Genomic DNA, 13,742 nt, shown 5'->3' on the forward strand with positions numbered 1-13,742 from the left:
GTCAATCAATATAATCTCTTTAGAGTCCAAGCATCAAAACATTCACATAAAATATTAGCTTTATATATTTAGAAGAGATAAACTAAACGAGAACAGTGATCAATCAATTTTCAATTACATCTGGCATCTGGAGAAGATGATGGGCCATGTGTTCACAATTGACATTAGTCACCAAATGAGGGGGGGTTCACACTTTCAGTATTCCACACCCTCCCCACCCCCAAGTATGTAACTTGCACTATTATTCACTTACTAAAAGCAGTATTTTTTCTTTTAATAACAAATCACCTAGACAGTCCACACTTAAAATTTTGAAAAGAACACACACAGGAGTATTCTAAATACCCCCGTTAAAAGCCAAATGGATGACTATAGTCAACCAAAAAATTACAATTAAATGGATTTACAGAAACAGTATTTTAAAGAGTCTGATTTATAAAAGATATCCAGTCAAAATACATAATAATCAAAATATTTGTATTTGAATATATCAAAATAGATATAATATAGACACACACACCTTTTTGTGTAAGTTTACCTTCAAAATTGTTAGCATATACCATAAAATTCAGTTATGCTGTAAACACTCTGATTTAATTGACAAAGATTCTTTCTTTATGCTATTAAAACAAACTGCTAAAACTAAGTATTTTTAATCACAAATTTTTAGCATGAAGTTCAGCTAATCAATTATTTTATACTGAATACTTACTACATCAAACTTCTGAGTGATGTTCCCCTGGATATCAAGTAAGTAAACCTTGCCATAATGTGTGCCCAGTGCCAAAAACTATAAGAAAAACAGAGGGGTCAGTTTATTAATGTATCATTAATATACAATTAGTACCAAAAAACACTTTCAAAGTCAAGACTCTTCAATGCATAAGTGATCTGCGCCCTTGGAAGATACTCATTCCTTGAAGAAGGCTTGTTTCCAGCTTCAGGGAAAACCAGAACAGGGCCTCTTTTATTGTGATAGTGCAAGCCAGCTGTCAGAATGATTCATGAGGACCGTCATCTACTGACAACTAATGGTGTGTATGCGGCCTGTGCACAACGCCTGGCAGACTGAGGCAGCAGATTAAAACGCAGCTGTGAAAGCATGCCCGGCCTACGCTTGAACTCAAAGTCGGAGAGACTGATAAAGCAACTTCCCTTAATTTATGGCAAATGTGTAAATCTGTGTGATCACTTAAGTTCAACATACATACACACATGCACAAACAATAAAGTCTTATTTTTCAGAAAGGAAAATGCATACCATATTGAGAGACAAAGAAACTCAGATGTCCTTAGTACTAGTCAGTTGGCATTAGAATGCCTCTATAAAAGTTAATGTAGACTACTGAGTAGTAAATGTTTATTATTCTAATGCAAAAGAAAATCTCTTTGTCACAAAGTAAGTGCTGAGCTACAAATTTATCTTCTGATATGCAACCAGTTCATAACTCTCATTGTTCCTTTAATTCTTTGAACTTTACCCTATTTGTTTAGGTAAACCTGCAACATGACATGAGATTTTTCTTCCTTTTTATGTCTCTAAGCATTACTCAAATAGTTCCAAATTCTCTGTATTTCATTGCATGTGAGCATGCTTCATTGCAACCTATAATGAAATGCTCAAATTTGCAGGCACTACTAAGCATTTCAGTCCAGCAACATAATCTTTAAAAAATAACCTTACAAAAAGTCATGATTTGAAAGTATTTATCAAGATGGAATTGCTTAAAAATGAAACTGCAGTTCACTTAGAATATGAAGCTACATTAAAGAGAAGTCACAAAAAGGGAAAGAAGGAGTTCATTAGAGATTCATCCCCTGCAATGCCTTTCACTCCTGCAAGGTTGCCTTTTTTGAGGAAGAAGAAAGTCCCCCGGGTAAAAAAATCAATACTGGTTAATAAAACATCAGGTGTGCAGACATAACTAGGTATGACGATTCCACAGCGCAGGTCTGCTCCAATGCACTGGCTGCCATGCCGATTACCCATCCAGGGCAGACAGCAAGCCCGCTGCAAACAAGAGACCTGGGCCTGGACAGGGAGGGCCAAGAGTAATTCTAGGGGGAAATTAGCCTGAATATTTAAACCCAACCGGATGTTGCCACCAGAGCACAAGAACATTCTAATCAGAACTAAGATAACTCACATGATTGTATTTTCTCTCCACAGTGACACTCTGACAATATTTGAATAAAAAACTAAAAACAAACCATACTCCCTTCATTTTGAGGCTTTCCATGGGAAAAGAATGAGTCCTAAGAGCTCACTGCACCCCAAGTACTCAACGGTATTGATTCTCCTCATAAATACTGCATTTAGGCTCTTAGAAAACTGAGGGGGCTTGGGTACTTAAAATGCTTTAATACTGGGTCATTCTCATATACCTCTGTGAAGGTCATTCTTGAACTGCTGATTATATTTTGTTATCAATGCTTTAAAGGTTCTATGCAGGATACTTTACCCAAATATTAATTCCTTCCCTTTTTTTTCTTTGTTCTTTCAAACTTACTAGCTTTAATCATTTGATATTTAAGATAGAAAGGAAACACAAAATAATTGTTTTGATTTTACAGTTTTAACCTAAAACTATAGTTACTTCAGGACACTTGGGGGGAAAAATGCAGTAATTTATATGATCAGCTACCCTTTGTTTACAAAATCATTTTATCATTTACCTTAGATAAGTGGCTGGTGCTCCCTTTTAAAAATGAATAACTTCATGCACTCTTAAAAAACAGTTTGATAAGCCAATTGTGTAGATCTTAAAAAATTATCAGTTAGTGATGGGTCATGCTTAGATTTGCTAATGCTTTCAACTACTTAAAATACGAAAAAAAAAAAAAAAAAAAGCAAAATCGGACACAAATCCTTTAAATGTGACTCTTTCCAGTCACTAAAAGCCTTGAGCTTTTTAACTATTAAATGTTTTTTCTTAACCTGAGAGTGCTTAAGATCCAGAAGGGGCAAAGAATAAATATAATTTAATTAGCTCCGTTCATGTTTAATTAGAGAAGCTAGACTCATTTCATAAGCTATCAGACTGGGCATCCAGTCCTTCTGAACCTCCCCCAAGCGTAACCACTTTTACTTTGAATGACTGGACCTTTTGTAAGTAAGCAAGTAGAAGATATAATAAGTAGTCCTTTGGATACCACAAAGGAAACAAGGAGCACAGTTCAAATGTGGTCAGCTACATTTTGAATAGTGTTTTACATTATTCAGGGCATTAGGGCAAAATGTGCCTTTAATTACACATGATTAAATAAGCCCTGGGAGAAACAGTTTATGAGTGGCAGAGTTAGGGCCAGAATTAAGAGCTAAAGTGCCCTCTGGTGGGTCAGAAACAAGGGCCTCAGACGAAGAGGGCATGTTCTAGAAGTGAGCATTGACTACAGTTCCCGCTGTCAGACTCCTTGGCCAAGTTGGTTTAAGTATGGTGTGAGTAAGTATGACCTCTAAGCAGGCAAACTTTGTTCTCCATTTCATCTATTCAAAGCTCCTTCAACAAACACACGAGATGCACCAATAATATGCTTAGACAATAAGCAAATGTGACTCAAAAGGGTGATGGTATGAGGAGGAAGGTGGATATAAAAAAACTGATTAGTTAAAATTAATTGAAAGTCTATGCTTAAAACAGAAATATCTCTAAGACCCTATGGAATGTCAGAGCTGAACTGGGAAGGAGTTAACAGAGATTCGCCCATTCCAGGTACTGAGGCAGGTGGGCAGACTTGTGGTAAAGACCATGTTAGCTAGAGTGGGAACTACTTCCCCAAAGACATGGAGTCACAAAACAAGCAGGATTAAGTCAAGAAATTACAAATAGCTTTATGTGGCAAGAGCATCCAGTTCCTGCCCAGGGGAGGAGACAGGCAATGAAGCTGCAAAGGTTGGTTAATAGCAGGCATTTGAATATTTATGGAGAGATGAAAGATAGGAAAGTAGAAGGAGGTGGGGAGAGCCCAAACCATGAAGACACCAGGAAGCCAATAAAGAATTCTAGGAAGGATCATATGGCCAGATTTGAATTTCTGGAAGATTAGTGAAAAGAAGTGTTATGCATGGACCAGAGTGAAAACAAATCTGAACAAAAACAGATCTGTTCACAGTGTATGCATTAGTTCCAGGGAGAAATGACAAGTGCCTGAACTAAATACAAGAAAAGGCGCTTGGGATGGGGGTAGATTCAAGCAGGTGAGATGGAGGTGGAATCCAGGCAGAAGGGGTGCTGTGAGTAAACACAGCCAAGCGTTGCTGCTAGGGCACCAAGCTTACAGCAGAAAGTAGGAGACATAAGGCCAAGTACACAAGACGGCAAGACCTCAGAGGGGCTTACACACCACAGTAAGGAGCTCAGACTTTATTTAGCAGATGATGAAAATCATACAAGGGTTTTAAAATCTGTATTTTTCAAGAGATCATTCTGGTTACAGGGAAAAGAAGATGAGCTCTTTATGGATATGCTGAGTTCCAGATAAAAACAGAAGAAAAGGTAAAATTATTTAAGAGGCACCTGGATAAATAAGCACATCTGTCTAGGGAGCATCAGTGTGTAGGTAGGTGGTCATATAAATTATGAAATTTAAAATCAAGAAAAGTACAAATTAAGAAGAAAGGTGGTCAATGGACCAAATCCTGGAAAAACTAATGTGTAAGGGAAAGGTAAAAAAAAAAAACTGAAGGTGAAGAGTGAAAGAGCCAGAAGGAATAACAGAAATGATCAAGAAAATAATGAAAGAATGGTATCATGATAAAGAAGTTTTTAGAGGAAGGTGAGATCCACAGTTTTGAAAGCAGCAAAATGTCCATGAACGAGGAAAGGGATGGGCAAGCTATAGTACGCCCACACAATGGAATACTGCTGGATCAGCAATAAAGAGGAATGGTGTACGCATCCCGGGTACCTCAAAAGCATTATGCTACATAAAAGAAGCCAGACACAAGAGACCAGACAACTTATTATTCCATTTATATGAAATATCCCACTTAGGCAAATCTGCAGAGACAGAAAGATTAGTGGTCACGTGGGGCTACAGCTAGGTCTGTTCCATGATAGCAGGTATCACTAAGAGAAAAGGAAATGTGATGAGGTGAAGAAAAAAGTGGATGAAAAGATCTTTGAGCAGGAAGAATTCCTCCAGTGGGGAAGGATGGGCACAGATTCAAAGGAGTTGGACATGGGTTCAGGAATGGAGACCGATCATGCTTGAGAGACTCTGTTTTCTTAATTAGACAGAAATGACTCCATCCTCTGAGAGTGAAGATACAGTGGTTGAGAAGGAAGATTGAGGACTGAAGGAGCTGATGAAGGACAAATAAGTAACAGCATTTTTAGTGGCTTGATGGGCACAACAAAGGAAAGAGATGTAAGAGAACTGCAGATGCTGGTGGAATTAGGATAGTTAACATTTTGATAGAGACCGAAAATAAAAGGAAAACAAAGGATGGATTAGAGATCAGGACTCCACAAAGTCACAGAACAGGGTCAGTGGGAAAAATTAACACAAAAGTTTGATGGATAAAAGGGGTCAACATAGAGTGCATTGAAGGACTCCCCAACAGGTACTGACACCATTGAGAGCATGGCCTTGGTATGGTGGTAGAGAGATGAACAAGGCAGAGATAAGGGACACTGGCAGGCAGGTTGAAGAATGGCAAGGTTGGTCGTTAGTGAACAAAGAAAAGTGACAAGGAGATTAGGAGATGGCAGCAATGGGAGGGGCACATGGTGCTGCCAAATAGCATGTGCCTCAAAGGAGTGGGCTTCCAGCAGAACAAGAGAGAGCAAACGCTCTATTAACATACTGAGTAAATACAGGAATCTGTTCACAAAGGAGTGAATTACAAGTAAAAAGGAAGGTGAGGAGGAGGAGGAAGAGGCAGCACTGCTGGTAACACAGGATAAAGCCAGGAGGTAGACCACGGATGGGCATTTGCTTTTGTGGAGAGACAAGGCTCCCCACACAGGGCTCACGGGGAAGAAGAGAGCAATGGCTGAAACTGCCTGGCCACCAACACTCCACTTAGGACACAATTTGCTTGGTCCAAGAACAGGCTGAGTAAGGGTGCTGTACAGTACTCAGCCTGGACTCAGAAAGTTGGTAAGAGCTTTGGTACAGGAAAGACCCAAAGGTGGAATATAGCAATCCATTCATATAGTATATACACGATCATCTGGGGGCCTTTCTACAGACTATTAATGCCTCTAACATAATCTCTCCTATTCTTAAGAAAGCACTGAGCTCCACACTATTTCTAATCTTAATACTTTCCAGTTCTATTACTAAAGATTTGAGGAATTAAATGACAGAGTTTGCAAGAACCACTTGCAATTAATCTTTCACATTCATCATCGTCTAAATTATACTTGCTACACTCTTGGAATGTGGTGTGTGTGGGCCTAATACATATATATAATATTTTGGGGGTTTGTTTTGACTTTTTGTTGGTGAAGAAGAGGAGTGGAGTGGCAGGGAGACACAATTACTGTAAAAAAACACCACTAAAAGTGTCAAGATTTCCATATATAAACAAATTTACATTAGCAACAGCTCACAGAGGAATCCTCCACAATAGCTACCTTACCTTGTCATGGACAGTCATGCAGCTAGCTGCATCCTTCTGAAGTATTTCCGTCACCCCATTGGAAAGCCTTTCATACTTCAGTTTGGGTTCCTCTTCACTCTCTTCTTCCTGCATGAAAAAAAAAAAAGAAAATGACGGCTGTCCTGGACTTACTTGAAATAGTCAAAGACTGTCAAAACACATGTATTAAAACACATTTATTTTAACAACCCATTTGTGGTGTTATTAACACATGTACCAGAGATGGTTCCCTCAATGATTATAGACAGCTGTGGCTAGAGGTTAAGATCTGCATGATTCATTCTTCCAATTCAGTATATCAACTGCTACAACTTCACTGGCAGAATGACTTCAAAAACTGAAAATAGGACTATACCTACCTACTGTTGACAGTAATTAACTCTGGCATGTTAGAGTACATAGTCACAGAATTGGCCCACTATGCAGACATATGCCAATAAGAGCTGTGCGGGCATATACTTGTGTGACTGCATGGATGTAAAACATAGGAATATAATAAACCTCCAAAACATGAATTTTGTATTTCAAGATTATAAATATTTTTATCAGATTTGAGAATATCTCATTTTAATTAGAAAAATAAAATTTAAAAAACTGAAGAAAATTGGAAATTTTATATAAAGCAAAATATATCCTATCCTTCAGATAAAAAGAGTGTAATATTTAAAAAACTGATAAACCATGATCATTACTTATTTAGCTTATGTTAGAAAATATATTTACTCTCATATAAATAAATCTATTAGGCATTAAAATTTTCTTAATTGTTTCATATGTATTATTACTAAGTTCACTGTTGATAGAGCATCACATGATATCCTTAATCTTCATAGTTATGGAATAAAGTTAGGAATCTACATTGACTATAATGACCATGAATTAATAAATCAAGGATAGTTATATGAAGTATTACAATGATTCAGAAAAAGATTTTATTTGTAGTACAATCTTATGTAGTAAGATTATGTAATGAGAGTATTTTCAGTATGTAATGAGAAACCAAAAAATGTACATGTACTGACAACTGTGGTAAGATAAAGCTGGCCAAAATGTAAGTTCACAAAATAATCTACTCACTGACATTCCCTTTGAAAATAAGTATATATATATAAGTGTACAGTCTTCACCTTCCAGCTGACATTTGAGTAGCTTGAAGCACATTAATGCTCCCACCCAGAATAACTAGAAAGGCTGAATGAAATATGTGGCAACATCAGTCTGAAGCACCAATCAGGCTGTCTGTGAGGCAACCTGAACTAGAAGGGCTATAATTCCGTGGCAGTGGAGAAACTATGGAGAGGTGAGCTGGCATTTGAGAGCCAATCTTCCTGGAGGTATTTACCAATTCTGGGTGCAGGACCAGAGGCTGAGAACCCAAGCTCTGGCAGGGAACATGGCCACTGCTGAGGGTAGGGAAAACAGCAAATCTTTGGGAACTCGTGAGGATAAAGTGACAAAACTGAAGACTCAAGGGGCTAAGATCCCAGTGGAAGAGAGAGGCAGAGAAGTGAGCTTGTTATACAGCCACTTTTTCCCGTAAGACAACTTCCAATTTCCAAAGCTATATGTGGTGTGAGGCTAAAAGGCTAAACAGAATGCCTCAAAAAATGAAAACCAGCTGCCTTGATGTGCTGAGAAGCATTTGAGTTCAGGAGACAATCAGCAAATGAGGTCCTGGTGAATACCAAAGACTCTCAATTGGAACTCCTGGTCACCAGGGGACATGAAAAATAATTTAGCAAAATCTTTGACTCCATTCATCCCCAGCCGGCAGTAAGGTACGTAATTCCCAACCCATCTGTCCAGTAAAGGAAAGGGTGACTCCTTGGAGTAAGAAAACTGCCAGGACCTCTACAATTTTTCACTTACAATACATAAAATTCAGTAAAAAATTACTATGTATGCCATAAGACTGGGCCAAATGACTAAAAATCAAGGAGGGAAAAAAGACCATAAATACAGACACATGGGTGCCCTAGAGTTAAAAGGGCTTTAATATATCCATGACTAGTAGGTTTAAAAAAAAACAGAGAGAAAGATGGAGAAAAAAGATGAAAAGACAGAATTTTCAACAGGGAACTATATTCTGTAAAAAAGAATAAATGAAAATCCTAGAACTGAAAAATGTAACTGAAATTAAGAACTCAATAAATGGTTAACAGGAGACTGGCAAAGAAGAAGACAGGATTATTGAAACAGAAAACCTAAAAAAAAGCCCAGAGAAGACAAAAATGGGTGGAAAATAAAGGTGGAGAATGTATGAGCTACATGGGACACACTGAGAAGGGCTAACAGATTTTAATTACTTTACCCAAAGAATAAGGAACATGGGAAGCAGGGAAAGCAGGAGCAATGTTTAAAGAGGTAACAACATAAAATTTTGTAAAACTGATCAGACATCAAGAAGCTCTGCAATCCCAAGCAGGACAGATCTGAAGAAAATCACATCTAGGCACATCACAGTGAAAAGAAAATTGACTGAAAGAAAAATGACTTGTAGAGGAATAGGTGCTGGGCGTGTTGAAGATTATAAGGCTGATAGGACATACCAGGCAGAGGCTGCAAACTCAAATGCTTACAGAAGTCTACCTCTGGGGCAAAGAAGCGCATCTACACAAGGAAAGGGGCTAATTTCTGCATAAATGGGAAGGATAAGCTGTATCAAACATCATGTCATAGATTTAACATCAGATATTTCATTCTGATGTAGAAAAAAAAGCATTGTAGAGAGTTAAATATAATTATCCTGTTTTACAGATTTGTAGTAAAACTAATGATCACACATTTTACATATTTCCTCAAGACACACACCCAAAACCAAAATTCAAATTCAGTTATGAATGTTCTACTGCCAATGCCTTGTTTAACACACACTGCCCCCATCTCCTATGAAAATGATGCTACAAAGCACAACAGACTCCTCCACAACTTTTACGCCTACAAATAACTATGCACTCTGTGATCAGTGGGAAATGTTTTTAAATGTGCATTAGTTATCTCCTGTGGCATAACATATTATGCCAAAATGTACTGACTTGAAACAATAAAAATGTAGTATTTTGCAGTTTCTATCAGTAATACAGGAGTGGCTTGGCTGGGTGGCTCAGGTCTCTCATGCAATTGCAGGCAATCTGTCAGCTGAGGCTGCAACATCTGAAGGCTTGACTGTTACAGTATCTGCTTCCACAATGGCTCACTCAAATGGTTAGCAAGCTGATGCCAGCTTTTGGAGAGAGGCTTCAGTTCCTTGCCTCAGGGATCTCACCTCAGAGTCACTTGACTGTCCTTATGAGTATTCCAAAAGAAAGCAAAGTGGAAACCCCAATGTTACATGTGACCTGGCCTCAGAAGTTGCACACTGACACTAGTATAATAGTCTGTTGGTCATACAGGTCAGCCATGATTCACTGTGGGCAGGGAGGACACACAGGTGGAAATATGAGGATCACTGGGGGCCATCATACAGGCTAGCTACAAAAATAGTAATTTTAAGAATAAACCAGGTTAAAAACAAAACAGTATTCCATGTGCATGATGTACTGTCAAGTTTTCTTCCCTCAATATACACAAACTATTTCACCACAGTGTACTAAAAAATCAGAGATGATATACCTACTATTAATTAAAAAGGTAACTAATCATAACTCAACCCAAGGAGCTGTTATATGTCAAATCATGACCAGGTTTGTTAAAATACAATATGAAATGGCTAATTACCCAAGTTGTAGAAAAAGGAAAATTACAAAAAGGAACAAATAAACACTTCTACTTCTGCATCTACAAGTAAGAAATCGAAATCATTACAAAGTTAGTATTAAGTATGGCAAAGTTGATGTGTGTTAAATACAAACTGAATCCTAAATGTTCGTCTTTATAATAAGATGCCACATGTTGCTCAAGGCTGGACATGAAATGTGCATCCAATGTGAAAAGTTAATTCTAGCTTCTTGACTGTTTTGCATAAAAGCACTCATCCACGGACCATTAGACAAAGTTACTGTAAATAGGGTTTGCCTGTCTTATTTGTAAGTGAAAACTAAATTCTTTCACATAAATATACAAAAATAAATACTTTCACAACACAGTTCACTGAAGCATTTATGCTAGCCTTCAAAAACCATAAATAAAACTCAAACTCTAAATATTAGGCACTTGATGTAGCACTTCACGCTTTTCTGACAGGTATCTTTTATGTTAAGTTAAAAGCCAGCTAAAGGTGAATCTGTAAGGATTTCTACTCCTAGCCGTAAACAAAGAAAATGGAAAGTGATTCAAAAACATAATTCATGGAGGTTATTCTACAGTTGCACACTACGGATCACATTTTACATAAAAAAACATCTAAAAAAATCAAACAGACTTAATATGATGGAGTTTCACCTTAAAATTTTTTTAACAGAAAAAAAGGCTTTTGTGCAGTTTGAACATCCACAGAAAACAACCCAGGGTAAGTAAAAACCAAATCAATAATTTTTGTTAAATTTTAATAATCTTGCAAACCACAAATAAAACCATCAACAGTCTGAGTTGAGATGACAGTTAACTCTGTTTCTATGACAACCTAGAGGAAGAGTACAAGTCCTGACTTGCAGCTAAGCGAAGATATGAAGAGTGACATTTACCCACACAAGAAAAATTTGCAGCTTCCCTTTAAAAAGAATCAATTCTTCAACTAACAAGGATTTTCACTAAATGTACAGCACTTTTAATTTAAGACGTCTTTTAAACCATTCTATAGAATTCTAAAAAACACTATCTGAAACTGAATTTCCTAACACAGTCATTCTTATTGAGATATAAATTTGAACATGAAGGAATTATTTGGGTTTAACAAATTAAGGCAATTAAAGATTTCTACCTGAAAACCTATTTAGTAATTTGTTCCTAACAACACAGGGTAAATGTTCATGGAGGAAGTCCTGTCGCCTTAGACTTGTATACCTGTTAGGGTAAGTAGGTAACCAATTGAAAGTGGGGAGGGAGTGGGGATTTCTGCTGTCTGTTGTTTATATTCTACACATTCCAATGTAGAGAAGTTGGCCCAAACTTCACCCCAAAATACATTATACACTCATTAACAGAGATATAAAAATCACATCTGTCAGAACCATGGCAGTTCTGGTGAGAACCAAATACAGCCAAAACCTCCCCTGCTCAGTGTGAGGGTGAAACAAGCCCCAACTCCAAGAAAACCCTGCCTGTTCCCTTGGAAACCTATTCCCACTTGGTAAATAGTCATCTCCCTTTATATAAAAAAGCTCCTATTGTGTCCTTGGGGCAACTCGCCCTCAAATCTATCCATGCTCAATTCTCCAGTGTGTACTTTTTTTTCTCTTTAAACTCTTATTTCCTAATAAACTCTTAAAACTCCTAAAACTGCTTTTGGGGTGCCCTTCTTGAATTCTGCATCACAATGAGGAAAAGAACCTATCTCCAGTAACAAACCGATTTATACATTTGCATTTTTTACCTGATAATTTAAAATTCATGTGTGAGAAAAAAAATTTTGGTGTTCATAACTAAAACTCTGTTTTAACTTCATCCATATCTTTCACACATCAGTACATTTTATATACCACTGTTATAGCACAAAGGAAGACCTAGATTTTCTTTTAAAAAATGTGTGTCAGGGTGCCAAGATGGCGGTGTGAGTAGAGCAGCAGAAACCTCCTCCCAAAACCACATATATCTATCAAAATATAACAAAGACAACTCTTCCTAGAATAGAGACCAGAGGACACAGGACAACATCCAGACCACATGGACACCTGCGAGAACCAAGCACCTTGTGAAGGGGGTAAGATACAAGCCCCGGCCCAGCGGGACCCAAGCGCCCCTCCCCCGAACTCCCGGGAGGAGGAGAGGAGTTGGAGCGGGGAGGGAGAGGGAGCCCAGGACTGCTGAACACCCAGCCCCAGCCATGCAGACCAGAGCGCACACACAGTGCATGCGCGGGGCCCTGGATAGTAGGGAAATAGGGCGGCAGGACCAGTGAGTGGGTGCCTGAGGCAGGCGCCAGAGAACAAAGAAAAGCGAGGGGCAATTTTTTTTTTTTTTTGGCGAGTGCTTTTTGGAAGTCTTAAAGGGATAGGGACCCCAATACTAGGGAAAAGGGGCAGCAAGAGCGGTGAGCGGGGGCCTGAGGCCGGCACCTGAGGACAAAGAAAAGTGAGCGTTTTTTTTTTTGTTTTGTTTTGGTGAGTGCTTTTTGGAAGTCTTAACGGGGCAGGGCGGGACACAGTCCAGAGGTAGGGGATCTCTGAGCACTCTAACCCCCTGGGGAGCAGGTAGCACGGAGGCCCCTTACGGAGATGAATAGCCTCCCAGCCACTCCCCCTCCAACGGGGCTCCACCATTTTGGAGCAGCGGCCCGAGACAGGCCAGCCCCACAACAACAGTGGAGATAAACTCCATACCAGACGGACAGGAAGCAGAACCCCTGTCTGTGCACAGCTACCAAGCAAAAGCCACTAGACGTCACTGTTCTCCCAGGAGAGGAAGGCCACAAACCAACAAGAAGGGAAGTTCTTCCAGCCGTCACTCGTTCCAGCTCTGCAAACTACATCACTCGTTCCAGCTCTGCAAACTATTTCTATCACCATGAAAAGGCAAAATTACAGGCAAACCAAGATCACAGAGGCAACACCAGAGAAGGAGACAGACCTAACCAGTCTTACTGAAAAAGAATTCAAAATAAAAATCATAAACATGCTGACGGAGATGCAGAGAAATATGCAAGAGCTAAGGGATGAAGTGCGGAGGGCAAACAACAGAGAGAAGAAAGCAGGGGTTGCAGTACTAATATCAGACAAAATAGACTTCAAAACAAAAAAAGTAACAAGAGATAAAGAAGGACACTACATAATGATAAAGGGCTCAGTCCAGCAAGAGGACATAACCATTCTAAACATATATACACCCAACACAGGAGCACCAGCATATGTGAAACAAATACTAACAGAACTAAAGGAGGAAATAGACTGCAATGCATGCATTTTAGGAGACTTCAACACACCACTCACCCCAAAGGATAGATCCACTGGGCAGAAAATAAATAAGGACATGGAGGCACTGAACAACACACTAGAACAGATGGACCTAATAGACATCTACACAACTCTACATCCAAAAG

General features: G+C 38.7%; 1 protein-coding gene across 3 annotated transcripts in view; it reads right to left on the reverse strand.

The window, feature by feature from the left end:
- VPS41 (VPS41 subunit of HOPS complex) overlaps window positions 1-13,742 on the reverse strand; it is a 190,678-nt gene that overhangs the window by 140,376 nt on the left and 36,560 nt on the right. For all 3 annotated transcript variants that reach the window (XM_017661346.3, XM_073239066.1, XM_073239067.1), the window contains exons 3-4: window positions 6,590-6,697; window positions 713-790 (exon numbers count right to left, since the gene is read on the reverse strand). In XM_017661346.3, the coding sequence (XP_017516835.2) occupies window positions 713-790; window positions 6,590-6,697 (186 nt within the window). The remainder of the gene's footprint in view (window positions 1-712; window positions 791-6,589; window positions 6,698-13,742) is intronic.

This window comes from Manis javanica, chromosome 6, assembly GCF_040802235.1.
Source record: "Manis javanica isolate MJ-LG chromosome 6, MJ_LKY, whole genome shotgun sequence".
NCBI lineage: Eukaryota > Metazoa > Chordata > Mammalia > Pholidota > Manidae > Manis > Manis javanica.